At 40.1% G+C, this 21,095-nt stretch overlaps 2 protein-coding genes across 6 annotated transcripts; one reads left to right on the top strand and one right to left on the bottom strand.

Annotated features, from left to right (window-relative positions):
- Nucleotides 1-1,508: 1,508 nt before the first annotated feature.
- On the top strand, nt 1,509-18,388 carry supt20h (SPT20 homolog, SAGA complex component). Of its 5 annotated transcripts, none has more exons than XM_011483313.3 (24): nt 1,510-1,653; nt 2,120-2,215; nt 2,324-2,359; nt 3,005-3,130; nt 4,876-5,002; nt 5,084-5,187; nt 6,074-6,190; nt 6,271-6,324; nt 6,416-6,555; nt 6,670-6,826; nt 7,679-7,735; nt 7,846-7,920; nt 8,879-9,048; nt 9,131-9,163; nt 9,273-9,384; nt 9,508-9,613; nt 10,111-10,266; nt 10,938-11,232; nt 11,308-11,423; nt 12,299-12,354; nt 14,411-14,521; nt 15,401-15,491; nt 16,024-16,112; nt 17,442-18,388. In XM_011483313.3, exons 2-24 carry the CDS (start codon nt 2,213-2,215, stop codon nt 17,583-17,585), a joined length of 2,475 nt encoding a protein of 824 aa, XP_011481615.1. In that variant the 5' UTR covers nt 1,510-1,653; nt 2,120-2,212; the 3' UTR covers nt 17,586-18,388. The 5 variants fall into 5 exon arrangements, with proteins under 5 accessions (XP_011481614.1, XP_011481615.1, XP_011481613.1 ...); XM_011483311.3 differs by having other exon boundaries at nt 2,066-2,215; XM_011483312.3 differs by lacking the exon at nt 14,411-14,521 and having other exon boundaries at nt 1,509-1,653; nt 2,066-2,215.
- Nucleotides 18,311-21,074, bottom strand: exosc8 (exosome component 8). Its single transcript, XM_004076203.4, has 11 exons — nt 21,003-21,074; nt 20,696-20,732; nt 20,253-20,316; nt 20,091-20,164; nt 19,857-19,902; nt 19,371-19,476; nt 19,229-19,274; nt 19,060-19,156; nt 18,794-18,914; nt 18,612-18,718; nt 18,311-18,525 (listed from the first exon to the last, which is right to left on the bottom strand). The coding sequence occupies exons 1-11, from the start codon at nt 21,017-21,019 to the stop codon at nt 18,407-18,409; spliced, it is 834 nt and encodes a 277-aa protein (XP_004076251.1). The 5' UTR covers nt 21,020-21,074; the 3' UTR covers nt 18,311-18,406.
- Nucleotides 21,075-21,095: the final 21 nt, after the last annotated feature.

Below are 21,095 nucleotides of genomic sequence, written 5' to 3'. Positions count from 1 at the left end.
ACCTGTTTTTATATATTAACTTACTTATTTTATTACTTTTACATTTTAGACTGTTTGAGTGTTTTCTCACCCTTGGCCGGGGTGTTAATGTTCGGGCTCAAAGAGATTCTGTCCATGCTTGGCCTCTGGCACCTCTTGTTCCGACTCCCTGGGCTGCTGGGCCTGGTGCGCCCACGTTTGGTGCTCTGGGCCTGGTTGTTGGGGGTCTCTGGGGTGGGGGGTGCTGGGGATGAGTTGTGCTTGTGTTGCTTAGATGCTGACACCCCGGCCAACAGGAGGACAGGGCGGACGGCGCCTTCTGGGTTCTCTTTTCTTAAGCTCTGTTATTTCTCTTTTACTTGTGCTTGTTTTTGTGTGTTTTATTTTGAGGGGCTTATTTATTATTTTACTTCATGTGTGGGGTTTGTTTTTATTGTATTCTTGTTTTTTTTATGGAAAGCACCTTGAGCTGTCTGTTTGACATGAAAGGTGCTTTGTAAATAAAATTAATTTGAATTTGAATTTGTTGACCCTAAGCACTTAAAGTCGTCCATCTTCTTCACCACTACTCCCTGTAGCTTCACTGCTCCTCTTCTATTTTTTTCATTGACACACAGATCTTCTGTGTTGCTGGAGCTGACCTTCATTCCTCTTCTTTCTAGCGTAAACCCCCACCTCTAGATGTTTGTTCACCTTCTCACTGTTCTCACTACAGATCACAATGTCATTTGTAAACATCAAGGTCAAGAGATTCTTATCTAACCTCCTCTGACAGTCTGTCCATCACTGCAGCAAACAAGAAAGGAGCTCAAATTTGATTCTTGGTGCAGTCCCCCCTCCACCTTGCAGTCCTCTGTCACACCTAAAGGACATTTCACCGCTGTCTTACAGATCTCATATATGACCAGCTCAGCATCAACGTACTTCCCTGCAACTGCAGACTTCCTCATACAAACCACAGCTCTTCTCTCTTGGTATTCTATAGACTTTCTCTATACAAACAAAGGCACAATGCAGCTCCTTCTGACCTTATCTGTTCTTCTCTGGTAACATCCTCAGAGCAACTATTGTATCAGTGGTTCTCTTTTTTGGCATGATACCTTACTGTTTCTGAAAAATGCTCACTTCTGACTCAGCATCTTCCACTTCCATAAATGTTTGCGTGACTCATCAGCTTTATGGGTCTGCGTGTCTCCCTTGTTCTTGTCAAACAGCCCAGTCACAAATTAATCTTCTTAAATAGTGAAGATCTAAACATAAGCCACTGGCCTGTTTTTCGTTTGAGGGAGATAAGAGAAAACCAATAAATTGCGTTATTAGTTTAGTTTTTCCACTTTGTACAGTGATAGTTGTGTGTGTTTTTTTACTCCTATAAGTCATAAATGCTGTGGATTAAAAAAAAGTATATATCATCAATAATAATGGGTGAACAGACTCTCCTTACCCGCATTATGTGATTCACAATGGTCCTTAAACTGATCACTGATCAGCTCATGATGTAGGCTCTCGGCGTGGCCCCGCCCACCGCCGACCGAGCCGGAAGTTTCGCTGTTGTTGTCACACTGGAAGAAAATGGCTGCTGCTCCGACTTTTTTTCAATGAAGACACTGATATTTCAATTTCATTTTGTTTTCATGCGTTGGAGTCCTCCTCGGCCGCTATGCAACCTCGAAGGCAAGTGAACCTCTGTCGTTGCGACGCGCGTCCCCCTTTCAGGCGGCGTCTGGGACGACCTAGGAGCGTTAGCGTAGCTGGTAACTTGCAGCTCAGGAGGAGGAGGAATGCTAACGCTAGCAATGTGATCCTCAACGGTCAGGCATCACCGGGCTTGTTGCTGCTCAGCCTCTTTCTGCTCTAGCACTAGTGATACTTACCACTCCTCCTTTGCTTCGTTGACTCGTTTAATGTGTGTATTTATTTGTTTTAATACAACAGAATTTCATATTGAAAAAAAAAGAGGATCAATCAACTTAAAAGAAAAACCATTGCACTCTCCAGCTTTGTAGCTGTTTTGTGTGTGGCGTCAGTGTGTCAGCTTAACCTCCTGGCATCAGTCAGAGCTTCTCCGTCTCTTTACTTTTGTCAGAGCTGTGTGACCCGCTGCTGACCCGCCTGGATGGCTGCTTGTTTTCCTCTGCAGGGTGTGAATGGTCTCTCTAGGCAGGTAACAGTGTGGGGCAGAAAGGACAGCATCACTTACTGTCACTCGCCTTACAGCTGGCGGCAGACCACAATGGTGAGTTCAGTCCTTGTTGATTAAAGGAGGATTCATCAAATATCTTTGAAAGTATACATGTTCAAGCAACTGATCTTTATTTTATTGTATTATTTTCTTCCTGTAAAGCAACAAGTTTTGGAGTATGCATTGGATCGAGCCGAGGTAAAATAAAAATAACGAGGGATTTTCAAAATAAATGTTCTCCTGAGCCTCTGTGGTTGTTGAATGTTATCGTTTATAAATGTCTGCCTTTTTTGGATAGGGGTGTAACGATGAATCAATTTAGCCAACCAGATTGATCTGTCTGAGGCAAGTTGTTAATCGAATGGCCTTTTACCATTATAATAAAGATTACTTTGAATTTGGCAAAGACAAGTGACCAAACAGTGTGGTGGAACGTCTTAATAATGTTCCGTTTGTATTATTTTGATGTGGAAAAACAACAGTGGGCTGAACTTTATGAAACTAAAATGTGAATGGATTTGACATTCATTCTTATTTACTTGTTTTTTTGTACACATATTTAATTTACACTTGATTATCTTGCAAGAATTAAAAGGAATCTGGAAAACGTCATCTGTTCTGTTCAGTACCAGGTATTTATCTCTGAGTCACACTGGATGGATTTTTAGCTAAAGACATCCAGGATCCATTTTAAGTCAGTAAATCAATGAATCAATATCAACCATGAATCGTATCGGCTACCACAAACTATAAATCGAATCATTACACCCCTAGCGTATACCCAATATGTATGTTTAAAACATCTATTGATGGAGTGTTTTTTTTTTTTTACTTTTTCCTCAGTATATCGTTGAAAGTGCTCAACAACGACCAGCCAAAAGAAGAGTTTCATCTGGTGGGAAAAGAAGTTTGTATCAAAAGCTCTATGAGCTCTATATTGACGAATGTGAGAAAGAGCCGGAATTAAAGGTTCGTATTGAGGAGCTTTGCTTTGATCCACATTTGAGCTAGAAAAATAGGAGGCAGTCGTAAACTTGTTTTTAGGTTTGATACTACATGTTTTTGAAGCAGGATTTGGAGAAAATAATATTTAAGTCCCACTCAAATCATTTTTGACCTACCTATTTTGACATATTTTCTGACCTATAAAAGTGTTCCCAGTGGTTCTAACTATCATTATGCCATTTTTAGCCGTAAAAAACAAAACAAAACAAAAAAAAAGTTATTTTTTATGAAAGTTCCTGCACAGTGGCAGTCGTTCATCAGATATTCGCCTCTTGCTGTGGGCGGGACTGTTGATGTTGAGTAAGCCCGTCCCCTTCCCATGCCCCATCTGTTTACGTGTTCTCCTGCTAGCTTACAGCCCCTCACACCCCCAACCTAACATCACCGGTGTAACAAAAGGGCGAGCAGTAGCTGAGTTATCCAGCTGTACAGTTCTGAGGCAGATTCCAGCTCGGACGAGTAAAACAAAGACGTACATAAATCTATTTATCTGCAAGTGGATGAATCAGAATGGAGTGGAGCAGGGAGCTTGTCGCCTGCCATTGTAGCTTCTACGCCACACTTTGAAAAAAGATGTTCACCATCCTCACAAAAAGGCTACAAGAACATGTTAAAAATACCCCAAACAGGATTTTGATCAAAGTGGGTCTTTAAGAAATTAGAAATTATTTTACTAAAATTAGCAGGGGAATGAAAATGGCTGTACAGTGATCCCTTGCTATAACGCGGTTTGCTTTTCACGGTTTCGCTACTTCACGGATTTGCAGCGTGCATTGTGTTCTGCATTCTGATTGGCTAAAGAGTCACTCCGCTTCTTCTCTACCTGTACGTCAAAAACGTTGCAGTTTAATATGTACACGTACGTAAAACAGCTTACCAAATTTAAATTACATACGTGCAAATCATCTTGCAATTTCGTGTTTCTCTAAAACCCATAGAAAAAAGAGCGACAACAACTGCCTATCACTATGTTTTTCTCCCAAACAAACACAGCTGCACCGCGGGCTTCAAAAGAAGAAAACACTGCAGAGCGGAGTCAGGATGCAGCGGCTCAGTCTGAAGAGCAGTGAAATACACCTGAGTCACTGCGTATTTGTCCGACTGTAATTTGTATTTTTTTCATAATCATTTTAAATTTTCTCCCGTTTAATCCAATTACTCGGGTCGCGGTGGGCGGGGCTAATCTCCGCAATTTGAAGCCTTCTGTTCACATCGATGATTAAAATTATTATTTGATAGTACAGTACAGAAGTTATTTGTTGAAAAAAACGTTTCTAAAGTAACTTTATTTGTGAAACAAATGCTTAAGCCTGTAAAATGGTTTGTTCTTCCTTTTCAATGTATAATAGAGTATTTAATTGGATAATAATTGTAAAAAAAAAGAAAGGTTTCTATTTCACGGATATAGCCTATCACGGGTTCTTTTTGGAACGTAACCCCCGCGAAAAACAGGGGTTTACTGTAGTCAATTATGCTAAAATTGTTATAGTACGATAGGCTATACAAATGTCTTCCATGCATGATGAAGCAAAAGGAATTATAAGGCAAAATGTTCTACCATATTGTGTCTAAATAACAGAGATTAGACATTTGATCATTAGCAATTAGACAAATTAACTAATAGCATATAAAGTACACATTACCAAATCATTGAATCTCTTTGGAACACCCAGTACAGCTTGTGATTTTACTTTGTCCTATTTTTAAAGAATCTAAGAAGAAATGTGAATCTACTGGAAAAGTTGGTGTCTCAGGAGTCTGTGTCATGCTTGGTGGTCAACCTGTACCCTGGAAATGAAGGCTATTCTTTAATGCTCAGGGGCAAAAATGGGTCAGGTAAGACGTCTAACAATCGTGCGTTAGAGTTTTGAAGGGACACAGTTGCATTAACTTCTTGTTTGTGTGGCTTTTTTTCAGACTCTGAAACCATTCATTTACCGTATGAAGAAAAAGAGCTGCTGGAGTACTTGGATGCTGAGGAGTTGCCCCCAATTTTAGTAGATCTATTGGAGAAATCACAGGTTATACTAAGAATTTATAGAAGTTTCATTGTTTTACTAGAGCAAGGTGTAAAATTTGCAAAATGTTGGGAAAATCACCGTATTTTCCGGACTATAAGTCGCACTTTTTTTCATAGTTTGGCAAGGGGTGCGACTTATACTCCGCAGCGACTTATATTAGAAATAAATACATTGTTAACCCTCCTGTTATGTTCATTTGTGAGGAACAGAGATGATGTTCCTGGGTGTATGAGGTATGTTAAGTGTTAAGAGGATGTTAAGTGACTCAGAGAATCAGCAAACCTTTTTTACAGTAAGATCTTGAAGGCTAACAACATAATATTCTATTTTCCAATGATTTCATAAATTCAGAAATGCAATAAAAGTGAAAACTGTTTCTACAAATACAGGATGAAAACAGAGTATAAGTTAGCCAATGATGCTTCATGAAAAGAATAAATAAATAAGTTTGAGAAAAAATTACTGTGAAATTATTAGATAAACAGTCTGCTATGATTGTGGCATATAAGGTTGTGAAAGTTAAAATGCGACTTATAGTCCACTGCGACTTATCTGTGTTTTTTTCTACTTTATAATGCATTTTTGGGCTGGTGCGACTTATACTCCGGTGCGACTTATAGTCCGGAAAATACGGTATACAAAATGTAAGTTCCGATGACTGTTTTGTTTTTAGTGTGCTGTGAGTGCTTTGACAGTGTTTTAAAACTCGATAAGTTTCATTTTCCTTATTTCATTCATTTAATACCAACATAAAAGTAAACACTATAACTGCTTTTAAGCAATAAAACAGCACCAAAGAATAAAAAAGAACCTTAATGTGCTTAGAGATCCCCATCTCTGTTGGAACCTGTTGGCTCACTTCTGGGGTGCGTGCGCTTTATTTCAGGTGAACATCTTCCATTGTGGCTGTGTCATAGTAGAGGTGAGAGACTACAGGCAAGCTGGTAATACCAAGATCCCCACCTATCGGAGCCGACACATTCTGCTGCGACCAACCATGCAGGTGCTGTTTGCAAAATACAGGATTTAGGAGAAGCGTGTATATAAATGCAGTAGTTCACTTTGCATACATTTACTCTGCAGACTCTAATCTGTGACGTCCATGCCATGACCAGTGACCACCACAAGTGGACACAGGTAACGGATCATATCTGTCATTTCATGGGAACTGTGCATCGCGATGTATTTATTTTATTGTTTTTTTGGTCTCCGCTCTGGTTTACTTCAGGATGACAAACTGCAGCTGGAGAGTCAGTTGATTTTGGCCACAGCTGAACCTCTGTGCCTCAACCCCTCCATTTCTGTTACTTGCACTGCCAACCGCCTGCTCTACAACAAACAAAAAATGAACACCCACTCTATGAAAAGGTACTGAGGCTCCCCCGTTTAGAATTTCTCACAATACAGATGAGAAATAATTTTCTGGAAAAGATTCGGACGTACAAATGACAAAGTAAAACGTTTTTTTGTTTTTTTATGTAGGTGCTTCAAGAGACACTCGCGAGCTGCACTGAACAGACAGCAAGAGCTGTCCCATCTGCCCATGCCCCCACAGCTTCGACTCTACGACTACATACAGAGGAGAAAGGAGAGGAAACCTGCTCCCGCTATTGACCTAAAGATCACAAAAGCTGGAAATGTAAGAACTCAACTTCTGCACTTGTCTGAAATTCTTAAACTGAGACGTTCTAATTTTGAACAATGAAAACATTGTTTTACAATTTACTTTAAAAGGTATCAGGGTTGTAAGTATAATTACAAGTAGATTTATGACCTCAGTCTTGGTAAGAGGTTTTGTTTCTGTCAGTTGTGGGGCTGCTGGTATTATTTTATTGTTTTTGTCTAGGGGTCTTCAAACTTTAGTGCTAAAAGAGTCATTTGGTTCAGTTTCTCACTGACCAAAACCAAACGAAACCTACAAATTCCCACCTCACTGTTTGGAAAAATACCCTTTATTTATGTTTTTGTGGCCATTTGTTTATACATTTTGATTTTAAATATTTATAATAATTTAGTTATAACAGTGGAATATTTTCAGTATATAACAATTTTTCTTTTTTTTACTTTAGACAGCAGCACATACAAATTCCTTTCAAAATAAAATACATCCTATGTCAAACAACTACCTAACCTATCATTTTTTTTAAAGCCTTAGCCTTTTTCTTTAAAGCCAATGAGCCACAATGGAGGGTCAAAAGTGGCTCTGAAGCCTAAGCTTGCAGACCCCTGCTCTAGTCCAGATCACCCCTCAAAGATGCAGAGAGGTTGAAATATGTCTGAGAACCAAGTTTTTATTTTATATATTTAAATAAGAGGGCATCCTTTAAAAGTTTGCTCCCTTCAATAATGTGGGATCAAAGGGCTAATCTGACATTTGTCTGTCGAGTAATTACATTGTTCGAGGGACCAGTGGTTTGTTCTTTTAATCCATTAAGTATATAATTGTGTTTTTCTATGATCACTCTGCTGCTGAAATCGACTCAACAAAAAGTGTGTAGACATGTGGAAACAGAACAACTGCCAACTAACCGTACCAAAAGAGATTGATGTAAGTAACTCAGCATCACATTAGCAAAAGCTTCCTTCTAAATAAAAAAAATAAAGTAGGAAGATTTGATTGTAGTAAGCATTTTGTTTGCGTGTGTTTTTTAACTTAAGGTGGAAAAGTATGCTGTGGTTGAGAAATCCCTGCAGCTGGAAGACTCTCAGCCCACTGTGATCTGGCCGGCCGAGGTGAGTCTGCCAGCGGCGTTTATGCTCACTGATGTTACAGATGGATGATTACTAGCAGACTTAAGTTAAATATTTGAATTTTTGAAGAATTTCACATAAGAAATATTTGATCATGATAGCTCATTTTTTGCTTTAGCCAAAAAAAAGAAGTGTTGTCAGAAGCTGGTCTTCAATGAAATACTGAAGTGATTAAACAGATGGCTAATTTATAATCAGGGGTGCACATCATGTTTTTGGGCTGGTTATGGTAAAAAAAAAAAAATTCTCTTACAATAGGAACAAAATAGTTTTAATGCATAAATAATTCAATTAAAAGAAAAAGGGAAATACAACTAAATGTTTGATCATAAAAACTATACTATTTTAGCAACATGATTGTATTACTCTCAGAAAAAAACTAATTAAATTGAGAGCAGCCTTTTACGCACTTAACAGTTTGTTTGTTTTTAAGCAGAAGTTTTTACTTCTAGAAATCCTCATCATTGTGTTCACTGAAGTTTTTATGTAAAAGGCAGCGCTTTTGTCTGCAAGAGTGGAATTCTCACATCATCCTCTGCATCAAATCTTCATACTTCATCATTTGTTTCAAGCCAGCTGATCTACAGCCACTTCTCCACAAATACGCGCCACTTTTGTGGTTCTTACATTTCTTTGAGGGGGAAAGAACCCCCAAAAACAGCTCAAAGGTGTTTGTGTCTTCTGTTACTTTGACACTCTGAATAAAAAGTCTGTCATGCTCCACAACATTTTTTAGTACGCAAATGTGCTTCAGCTGTTCATCTGTCGCTTTTGTTTGTACAGCGCATGTGTGCCTGTGCACCACTTCTATACCCCCCTGTTAATAACCATATGTTTATAGACATTTATTTTTTCATAAAGAAAATCAGAATATCGATTGTTTTGTGTAACTTTTTTTTGAGAATTTTGGCTAAAAGAAAGGTTTCATTTGTTTCAACAGGAAGTTATAGATGATTATACATTTGAATGTGAAGTTGGGGGGCAAGCCCAGAAGACAAAGGTGTCCATCTTCCAGTCAATGGGAGACCCAATGGTTTATGGGAAGATTTACTGTGCTAAAGAACCAAAAACAGAGGATGACGGCACAGACCTAAAGCTTATACATCCGCCGTAAGAGCAACTCAAGACGACTTTCATATTTCAAATGCAGCTTGAAACATTGCTCTCAATGTGCTTTTCTTTTCTCATTCAGTTTTCTAATAGGGTCAAAGATGGATGCTGAGAGGTGTGTCTCATTTATGTCATTTTCCTGTTGAGTTTTTTTGTTTCTTATCCATCCTGTTTTTTTGTGCAACACCCCTGACGATTGATTTGTGTGTTTTATCATTTGATAGGTTTCTTAATCAATACAAAGGAGTATATGAAAGAGATGTAAAATGTCAAGTAAAGATGTCCCGGAACTCAGGCATTGTGGCACAGGGGCCCCACTCCCCCAGCAAAGACGAGGTTAGAAACAATCCTCTTCAGGATTTATCACGTCAGAGTGATGCAGCTGCCAGAAGAGACGTCATCTGAAATAATCCAACGTTGCCTTCATGCTCATGAGGTTCGTGTTTGTATGCTCTGCAGGGTGACGGTGTTTCTTCATTAGTCCAGACATCCATGTTGGGAAAAGGGGTGAAACACAGACCCCCTCCCATTAAACTGCCTTCCGGATCAGGCACCAGCTCCTCAGGTACATCTGACATAGAGGTTTAGTTACTTTTCTCTTTAGCAGATGTTTTGAAATTGAAAGGACAGTCAGTTCAAAGCACTTCAGGCTTCATTGCATCCTCAAGCCAGACTGCCTCAAGACAATGAAAATGCTGTTTTGAACATGTTTTTTTGGCATTTTTCTGATGATGGAGGACAAACATGAAGACAATTAAGATTGAAATTGAGTTTCTGAGTATTTCTTTATTCAATTTGTTGTGAATTAGGAGCAGAAAAAAAGACATTTTTGGAAAAAGAGTTTATTTGTGATGTAGAAAATTTGCTGGGCGGGCTACAAACTCCATGCTCTGAGCTCTCAGCAATTGGGAGGGGAACGGGGGTGGGGTTGCCCTGGACACAGGATGCAGAGTTGTAAAGAACGCTGAGAAGGGTTTTAAAAGAAATCAAATATTTTTAAACAACATGTTGTAATACTATCGGCTTATACTGATCATGCTTTAAAAAATACTTTTATATCAGGAAATCCCTTTGGTTCACAAACCAGTGGTCTACTTAAGTGTCCTACGCCGCCACCTCCAGCCAAAAGCCAGTCTCTAAACAGGAAGCACTCTGTGGAGCTGAGCCAGGTGGGCCTGTTGTCGCCTGCTTCCCTCTCCCCAATGGCGTCCTCTCAGAGTGAGTCTGTATATATCTGTCGAGATGAGGAATTGTCTTGAAGCTTGTTGGTTTTTGACCCATTATTGTCAGTCACCGGGGATGCTGGCGGCGACGTCTAAATAACCCCTGCACTTTGACTCCTTGACCTTTTACGCCATCAACATGAATGAGGAGAAAAGCGACTTTTTATTTCGGCTTTGAAACATATTGCTGACTCAAAGTTTTGCAAAACGGCGTAAAACCACTTTTCTCCGCCACAGAATCAGCTACTTTACGTTGATTGCATTTGATTTATTTCAAACTTGTAAAACGATACAAAATAATAATAATAATTTTTTCAAAAAAAAACGTCTCTGTGAACTCCAAAAACACATGTTTTAAAAGAAGCCTATCCCTTTTATTTACATGCATAATTATATTTTCTCTTTTTCCACAATCAGCATTTGACCTTAAATATGTGGATTTTTCATAATTTTTGTTTGTTTATCTTTTATTTTAAGAACAGTTTCTCAACTTCATTACCGTAAAGTGTTGCACATCAGGCTGCTTCTCTGCGCATCAGAATCTGCTGGAATTACATTAATTGAGTAAACGGTTCAAAGATTACGATAGTCTGAAGAATGTCGACACTTGAACTAAAGCTCAGCTGTTTCCTGCCTCATCATTTGTTTTCGTTTTTCCCTCTTTAGGATCTGGGACTCCCAAGCCATCAACCCCAACTCCAACCAACACGCCCTGCTCAACCCCGCATCCCAGCGACGCCCTCTCAGTGACCCCCGCCCAACAGGAGCCCGGCATGGTCCAGAGCCAGACGCAGTCCGCCCTCCTCACGCCGTTCGCGCAGCAGCAGTTGGCCATAAGCCAACCCCTGCCCGTCATGGCCCTGTCCACCATGGGCACGTCCATCACCACCGGCGCCACCTCGTCTCAGGTCATGGCCAACCCAGCTGGACTCAATTTTATCAACGTCGTCAGCTCGGTCTGGTAAGAAGATGGTTTGTGAGACCAGTCGCCCTGCGGTTTCTGTTGTCACACGGCGGTCTTCTTTTGCACCTTTAGCAGTCCTCAGACTTTGATGAGTGGCTCCAACCCCATGCTGGGTCCAGGACTTAACTTAAGTGGAATCTTGCCACATGGAGGGCTGATGTCCACCATGCAGTCTGCACCCCAGACCGGTAAGAGCCGTCACTGCCTTTTCTGCTTCAGTACCATCGCTTTTAGAGGAAACTCGCACAGGAAAGAGGAGGGAAAGACTACTCTTTTCTATAGCTTCCATGTGATGTTGCGCATTGGGAGGATTTCATAGATTTTTGCTTGTTATTCCATGTAGTTGCATTGTTGTCTAAGCTCATAAAAAATGAATTTAGCTTTTGGTTGTAGAAGTTACAACTCAAAGAGAAATATACTTTGTACACTTGTACAATGTATTTGTCTCCCACTTTCTTCTCAGTAGCCTCTTTTAGCCGCACTTTAATGCAGGGGCCACTTTTACCTTAAAGGGCCTATACCATGCTATTCTTAAGCCTTTTATAGTAAACCATATCCATACATATGATAATATTTTAGCTTTGGCACCCAAAAGAACACATTTTTTTAATTAAATATTAGTTATTTTCCTGAGTTCTTTTTCAACCCGGAAGTATGACGACATGATGTCTTAGGCTCTGCCTTTTGCCCCTTGTTTTGGTGCGGTGTAGAGCTGCTCAAAGAGGCTCAGTGGTTAGAGGGATAAACAAGAGTCAGATGCAGAAGGAGGCTCATAAAGAAATAAAGAAATAAATATCATTTTGACAGCATTTAAAATTGGTACAACTTTTGCTAAATGAAATATCGTGATATATTCCCGGATCAATATGTGAGGGGTGAACATTATAATACACTTAAAACTACAAAAGATTATTTTGCTTGATATAGGTTCTTTAAAAAAGGTTTAAGACATCTGGTGTTACAGCAAAAGCAATTGAAATTTCATATTTAGGCAAATGAAATGTATATCTATGATTTATATAGCAGCCGATTCGAATTTGTCTTAATGTGTTTTTTGTTTCAGGGAGTCCGTTTGGTCTCAACAGCAGTGCGAGTTTGAGACCACTGAACCTTCTACAGGTAAATCCAGTGGCGGTTTTTGATATGGGCGATGTGGGCGGTCGCCCAGGGCGGCACTTCATAGGGGGCGGCATTTGCCGTGCCCGATGCTGTGCTACTGTATTCAAAGAGGCTACTATAATCATAGAGGAAGATTTGCGCTTTTAATTTGAAATTGCTTCAGCTGCCGACACTTAACACTTTTAGTTTGACACATCAGACTCTTAAGAATGTCTTCATCCTGTTTCCTCTTCACACTTATGGTGCAAAAAAAAAAAAAAAAAAGATGAAATAACTCAGAGTGAAACAACATAAAACAGGCACATGAAAAGCAATTAGGCAGAACAAACACCCGTGCTCAACCCCATTTTCAACAAAAGCAGGCAATGGGGATTATTTCCCATAATTCTTTGCTCCGACACAGCAGACCCGACGCACACGTGACCACCGCCCTCTGCTGCAAGATGCTTGCGGCCACACCTCTTTGCGGTAGTCTTTGGAGCATAAGTCCAAAAACTCGCGGTGGCTGGGTGAATCACGCTAACAGGTGATTGGGAGAATTTTCTATCTGACAATCAACTCTGGGCCGCAGCTGTGCCTCCCGCCATAGAGACGGAGCCGCGTGTGTCAGAGGGAAGGGGAGGGGGAGGGATTGTTACGGGGGGAGAAGGGAGGAAGCACCCAGGCGCAGAGAGCGAGAGGAGGCAGGAGGTTGCAGGGGAACGGGGGCTTTAATAAACAAAACTAAGGACGCAAAACCAAAACCACTGCAGACGGGAGGCTAGAAACACTAAACACTCGAAACTGGGAGAGCAGACTAACATACTAACTAACATACTATGGACCAGCCCAGGAGGAAGGGAATGACAAGACTTAAATACATACAGACAACCGAGACACAGGTGAACACAATCAGGAAGGATGGGGAACCAAAGTAAAACTCACAACAAAAACGAAACAGGAAACCCTACAAAATAAAACAAGAAGTTAAACTCAAATCATGCCAGAACAAAAAGGAAACAAACCACAAGGGCAAAGAAACAGAAACCGTAACAGGGGTGCTGGGTGCAGACCATTTTTTATGGATTGAGTTTTTTTGGAGGATTTCTACTGTTGGTGTTGCACAAATTTAGGGAAATGCCAAATATTTTTGGAGTAATCCCACTGATGAATTCTATGATTTAGTCTTTTATGTTTTACAAGACCTAAACATATTAATCACAATAAGTTTTTTTTTTAGATCTAATCCCTCTGATATGTTTCACAAAGACTCACTCAGGACGTCACACATTAAGAAATTATTGCTAAAAATGAAGCAGGAGTCCAGCTTAAAAAAATGCTCTAAAAAATGATAAAAGAGCAAAAAAAAAAAAAACGGAAATATTTGAATTGTAATTTCTTATTAATATTTCCAGGCTTTCTTTGTTTTATTCTGCAGCATGTTCATATTTGTATAATTTTAACAGAATATATTTCTATGGAGAGCAAAATATAACAAGTTATTTAGGGTTTAAGTGTTCCTGTTTTTATGCATATTTATGTTAAAAAAGTTCAGTTTAAAAGGTTTAAAAGTTTAGCTTTAGTGTGTTCAGTAAATGTTTATCTTCTTCGGCCCAAAACCTTAAGCGTGTTTGACTGAGATTGACCCCCCTGTAATACGAGTCTAGAAAATGCATGCATTTTTTATGTAAAATTGCTAAAAAGAAGATAGGGAACACAACAGGATGTTGTCAAATTTTGTATGTGTGCGGGGGGGGGCTGTGGGGTTACTCGCCCAGGGAGTAAGTTAGTGTAGAACCGCCACTGGGTAAATCTCTGCCAGTTTGTTTACATGACTGTCAATGCTGCAGACCGTCAGTATTTATAGAACCTAGTGACTGATGCAGTCTTACTTGTGTCTATCCCTGATAGCACGAAAAGTCTGGGATAATAACATTTGTAACTACTTTTTTCTTTTCCCTCCACCTTTTCCATTACTTCCCTTCCTTGTTCCTGCACTTCCGTCATCCTCCTTTTCCAACGTTTTACTGTTTTTATTTTATTTTTTTATTGTTGTGTCCATGTTGCTTATCACCAGATCCCCCCTGGTCCTCTCTTCTTAAACTCTCTGCCGCAGCAGCAGCTGCCCCAGTTCTCACCACAGCAGAGTCAGTCAGCCACTTCCAGTCCTCAACAGCAGGGGGAGCTGGTGAGACATTAGCACGCACAACACTAAAGACTCCCCCTAAGAGTCCAGCACCATACCACCACTCAGAATTTGGATCTTTTTATATAAATAATTAAAACTATTTAGTGATTAAAACTATCAACTATTCATTATATATTTGCATATTTACAGTCATAATTCTAAAAGGTCCCAAATACAAACGACCAAACAAATCACTAATTTATTGAAGTTTATATAATGTTCTTTTTTTCTTAATTAGTTGAAATAAAACAGTTTTAAATTCTAATGAACAGAAAAGGGAAAGAGGTGCCTTACTCAAGGGGGGAGAAGTAAACAAACAAGCATTTTTTATAGAGTTTTCATGGTCATTTCACTTTGGATCCCCTAGTGAAAAAATGCATTTAAAAGGTAGGATGGAATTTTAGATTGTAAATACCTTTAGTATAAACTTTTAAAACCATAAAGATGGAAAAGCAGTGTATACATAACCTCTACATTAACCTTCAAAAAGTGTACAGAAAAAGTTAAAAAAAATGCTTGTACTTTACAAGAGATTACAGTATTTTGTTCATTGTTTTTTTCACCTATTTTTAGTTTGGAAGTTGTGTTTTTTACTCTAAACTTTCCTTTACTTGTATTTTTTGCCACAATAAGGTGACATAATCATGTTGTGATTGTTAAAATATGTTTGAGGAACTTCAATTTGTTGCTCAAATGTCAGAGAGTATCAGTGTTAAGAGGGTCAGTGATATTCACTTCTGTCAGTGTTCTTCTACCTCTAACAGAAGTTAGATTTTTACTAAAAACCTAGCATGGGATCATTTAAAGTTTGCCTTTAGCGTGCACAGATGTTGTCAGTTCCACTAATAACTGTTGCTTTTTTAATTTTTTTATTTTTAGAGTGATCCAGGGTCAGATCAGAGTTTAGGAAATCAGCAAACAGCCGTCATCAACCTGGGAGTGGGAGGCTTCATGTCCTCACAAGCAGCAGGTACGAGTCTCTGGTTCACAGACGTTCCTCTAAGCCTTCAGTCACTGCCGTAGCCTGCTCCCACACAAATAACACGAGCTAACTGACCTGTGCCAAGAAAATAAAGATGTACTTTTGTTCATTATTGTAATTACTGTCCATCAGTCTGTAATTTCCAACCATTTTTTCTGTTGACGTTAGCTCTGAGTGGAGATTGTAAAAAAGAAAAATTGACAGGAGACACTCAACTCAACAACTTTTTCTTGCTTTTTTCCCTTGTTTCCTTCTGCACTCTCTTTTTTTAACGAATTTTTGTCGATTCAATTATTTTCTCTACCAATTCCTGCTATTTGTCCAAAATCTATCCACGCACAATCAACTTCCTTGTCATCTGGCATTCTTTTGCCCTCCTCCCTCATACTGAATCCACGTTCCTCCTCTTATCTGTTTGTGCATCTCCTCCTCTCTCCCTCACCCTTTCCTCTCTGCTTCTCTCCATCCTGCCATCCAAACCCTCCCTCTGAGGGTCCCTCTCTCCCTCCACTCCCCTCAGTGCTGTCCCAGTTGGGCTGTGGGCTGGACGGGTCTGGGTCCCCGCTGCCTTCCCCAAGGCTTCAGCAGCAGCAGCAGCCTCAGATCAAAGTAATACAGCAACATTAACATCCATATACACTCTCCTAAGTTTAGAGACGCCGAATTCTGAGAGGGGTCAGCTGCCGTCTCCCCATACCTAAAAGGCGCTTGTTTGTTGAACTGAAAGCTGAGTAAAATCATTGCAGATTGTATTTTCCTGATTGGTTACTATGTTGTCATTGGGATTTTATTTACAAAATAATAAACCATTCCTGTTAATACGTAATTAGGCTGTAAAGTCCCACTCTGACCCCATTCAATCTCTTTTTCTAAAGTGTTCCCAGTGGTCTTTTTACTAAGATCATGCCAATTTTTAGCCAAAATAAAAAAAAACGGTGTCATTTATGAGGACATAGTTTCTGCAGTTTCTACATTAGAGATTCACCTCTGAGTTGTGGTTGGGACTGTCGGCGCAGAGCAACCCCCCTTCCCCTCCCCGTTGCATCGCGAAGCAGGGAGCTTGTGGCCCACCCCTCGTATTTTTCGACGTCAAAAACAAGCTCTTGTTTTTTCAAATGGCATTTTTATCGCCTGCTCCTGATTCACAACAATTTCAATACAGAAATACTCAAACATGCTATTTCAAGCGGAATTTTCTCTATAAATGTCCTGCATCTTAGAAAATTTCACAAAAACATGTTGAAAACCGGATTTTCGTCGGAATGGGTCTTTAAACTATTGTGGAAAAGTGTTTGAGTTGAAAGTATTAAGTTTCGTTTTACATCCTCTGCACACACACGCACACACACACGCACGCACGCAAACACACACGCCAGAGCTTGTGGCTCTGAATGGCACCAACTAACCAACAGGGAGGCAGGCACGTTGACTCCAAACTATTTGAAAGTCTGCTGCTTGCATTACGAGCTGAAGATCTTTGATTCATGCGTCGGCATTCTATGGTTCTGCATGAAGCAGAGATTCTTATTTTTAGCTTGTGCTTATCTGAAGTTGCTGACTTGCTGTACGCACTAAGCTGCATGTGTGTGTTTTTGTTGTTCTGGGATCACATCCTTTGTCTCTAAATGACTCTGGTGCACCTCACCTCCATTCTCACTCCTCCACCGCTCTCCCTTCCCTCCCCTCTGCAACACATTGACTCCTCCTCCTCCTCCACGCTTTTTCTGCACATTTCTCTCGTATCTAACAAACTTGATGTACGCTTTACTAACTGACATCAAGAAATACTCAAAAATATTTGAGATTCCGGTTTTACTGAAGGCTTAAAACCAACGGTTTACCGATGGCGTTAACCCACCGCTGCTGCGTTTATGAACAATGTCCTCCAACGCACAAACAAATAAACTGATTTGTCTTTTCTTTTTCCTGGCCGAACAGTTGCAATTCTTGCAGCACCAAATGCCGCAGCATCAAATGGTTATGGGAGCAGCAGCTCCACAGGGGGGAGCGCCGCAACATACCGCCAGCCAGCCAAGAAGTAAGAGGAAGAGAAGCACGCCACAACCCCTGTCCAAGTCATGACTGACTTAAACCACACTAAAAGCCCCTTCCTGGTCCGGAAGGACTCCAACGATCTATACTGTGCTCTTTGTCTGCTTTCAGTATGAAGACAGCAGATGAAAGAAAATATAAATAGTTCTGTCTTTTTCTAGACAAATATTTGTACATAATGCTTCTCAGAGGTTTTTCTTTTTCTTTTTTTTGGAAAACAAAAAACTGCATCCGCTGCAGTCCTTAAATCCCAAAACGAGAGCCCTGAATCCCCAGGAAGCTGGTGATATTTTTAAAGACGACCGTTCTCTTAAGCAGCGGGCTTCCACAGACATGAGTTTCCCCTTCAGAAAGGACTTTTCTCTGCGGCGGTCTTGCAGACTGAGAGGATCAAGAGGCAGCCCCCCACCCCCACCCCGCCTTTGCTTGGTAGAAACTGCCCTTTAAGCACAGATCTCAGCTGAACGTGAGACCACATCCAACATGTAACCGTGACGAGCAAAAATGCTAATCTGATCTTGGAGTAGTGCCTGGGGGCAGCTCTCTACCTCTGTCTGTCGGAAGTCTTGGTTCTGTTGGCGGTTCCGGCACAGGGCTCGCCGGAGGACTCGAGATCAGTATGCAAGACGGCAACGCTGGTTTTTGTACAACATATTTTTAAATGACTTCAGGAGCCATGAGCATATTCTTACAAGACATCAGCTGAGCGTGTGTGAGAGAGGTTTCTGAATATTGAGAAATAATTTTTTAAGCAGTCTTTGTCAGCAGTTTTATTGTTATTAAAAAAAAAAGAACATATATATTGACAGTGAAAATACAGCTTTTAGATAAAAGTCTTGGTCTGGGTGTCTTTATTGTGCTGCCTTCACGCTGTTTAGAACTTTCTCGATGAGTTTCTGGATCTCTCTTTGTCGTGCTGTTGCTCGGTTGATGCAAGTTTGGAGCTTTTCTGCTGACAGGGACGTCCCACCTGAGGCGCAAAGAACCGGGTTTCAGCTCCGTATGATTGGAGTTATTGTGTTGATCGCCGGAAGCGCACTGCACGGCCTGTCTGACCTGGTTTGTGTAGAGAGCAGAGTCGTTCCTCCTCATCTGTGACCACGCTGAGCCGCGATGTGGACAGACTCTCCTCATCAGCGGTGGGATCTACAATCAGGATGGAGCTGCACAAAGAGCACGCTTGGTTTGTACACATGCTTTCAACAAACCCAGAAAATGCAACAATATCTAAAACGTACTCCTGGAAGATACAAAACGAGGTGCCGACTGGATGTTTGTGAACCGGCAGCTCGTGTCGCTCTTTCAAATCTATCTCTGGTTTGCATGTCGCTTTGTTGACGGTGACCTTTGGGAGACGAGCTGTGGGAAGTGAAAAATGCAAAATCAGCCTGTTGATAGACTCCTTTCGGGGCAATTTTCAATTTTAAAACACGGATTAGTTGGTTAAAATGTACAGAATAACTTTAATTATTTTTTTTTTTTTTTTACTGAAACAATGACGTACTGTTCTTCAGTGCAGCCAGCAGAGCAATGATGCACGCATCCAGAATGTTTCCATCATAATCCAGACACATGATGTCACAGTACAGCACCCAGCAAAGCTGCAAAGAGGATAAATAGACTCACCGCTAGTGAACCAACAGTGAAAACAAACGGCATCAGTCTGGATTTACCTTTCCTCTGTCGATGCACAAGTCCTCTGGTTTGATTATTTCAGAGCTGCAAAGGTGGATGGAAGTTGGTGAAAACCATTGGGAGAAATGCAGATAAACTGATGAGAGTAAAGAGATTGTAGTGTTTTTAATTCTGACAAACCTTTCGATGACATCAGCGATAAACTGGCTGGAAGCTTGGGCCTGTTCTCCTGGCGGGCCTGGCCGAAATCGCGAGGAACAGAGGGGTGGTAGGTCTACATTGGGGACTATAAATAACAGGAAAAGTCCAATGATTGGGATTATTTTTCCACTTAAAAACTTGTGCTTTTCAGTGACAACCCTTGAAGCTAAAAATAGAACAAACTCGTATCCATCATGGATAATCCTGAGCATCCTCTGCCTGCCGTACTGGATGGACAGTTGAGTGCCTTTCCAAGTGCTGCTACGATGACTGCTAAAGGAGCTCATTCCTGTTCCACGACATAGGACTGTTTAACTCATCTTTGTGCCAGAGATACGCTGCATTCATCATTGATTTTTGATAGTTGCTTCTCTGTACAAGCTAAGGTCTGCACACTACTGCTACAAATTTAACAAGTTGGCATCGATAAAGTATCTTTAACTATTTTTATCTATAAAAACTTACCAATATATCCTTTACCAGGAGCTTCCACTGTAGGGTTTGCCAATTCCTGCAGAATAGATCAATGTATGACACAGGAAACAACTTGCTAAATGTACAAACACTGAAAGAAGTGGTGGGGGGTTAAGAAATATTCACATAGATCTGTTTTATTTTTTAACTGTACACCTTTTAAAACAAAGGCATCTGGAATAAATTATTAAGAGTGAGTTTCAGTGTAATAACATGTTAACACACAGCTTTGATGCCACAGATGACTGTTGTGCTTCCCAGCTTCACCAATGCAGAGCCGTCTGCCGTGGATATGGACCCTGAACACAAACCCAAAAGAGAAAAGTGCTCAATGATTGTTGTTTGCTTGTATCATAAACACTGCAACTTTGTGGTGCTTCAATTCACCTATATTCAATGTCGTGGTTCTGAATTCAGACAGCTCGCGTCCATCTGGTCGACAGTTCTCTTTCTATGGGGAAAATAAATAAAGTTTTAGATTCAAATTGATATGAGTGTAACATTACAGCGTTACAGTAAAGTTGAAATATTAATTTCTGGAAAGTTCTTAATTCATAACAGCAGATTTTTAAAAAGCAAACCATTTAATACATTTCATTAAGAGATTTGTTTATGTTTCAACTCCCTGAAATTAATGAAAAACAAAAACGCAATAAAACTGTCCATTTTTATTGAAGATCACATGTTGTATGGCAATCCCTAGTATTGTGAACTACAATTTTAACGTTTTTTTCCTTTTTATTTCTTTCTGTTGTAGTTATGTGAATGTGTGTGTGTGCCATATTTTGACAATCTAATAAAAAAATACATAAATAAAAAATTGGACAAACCAGAAAGCTCATATGATATTCCAGAGGTTCAGCGGTCCTAAACAGTCATGAGGGAAGACAGAAAAGGTAAATGCATGTACAAAATCACGTACGTTTAGTGTTATGTTGATAAAATAAAAAATAAATTCTTAGCGGCAATAAATAGAAACCCAATTTACTAACGGACATAACCTAGACTTTGTGATTTCTCCACTTTGATTTAAAGTACAGCAAATAATTCATTTTCTTTATGTAAAGTTAAAAAGTTAATTTAAACGAAAAAAACGCCGTAAATTACATAAAACCTGAACAACTTTCAGATACTGACTTGAATCCAGCCGCCATGATGTTTTGGTACAACACGTGGGTTTGTGCTACGGCAGCCGCAATGGGGAAAAAACCTCGTCCATGCTGTGCTGAA

Source organism: Oryzias latipes, chromosome 14 (assembly GCF_002234675.1).
Source record: "Oryzias latipes chromosome 14, ASM223467v1".
NCBI classification, from domain to species: Eukaryota; Metazoa; Chordata; class Actinopteri; order Beloniformes; family Adrianichthyidae; genus Oryzias; species Oryzias latipes.
This window is presented reverse-complemented; position numbering and strand designations above follow the sequence as displayed.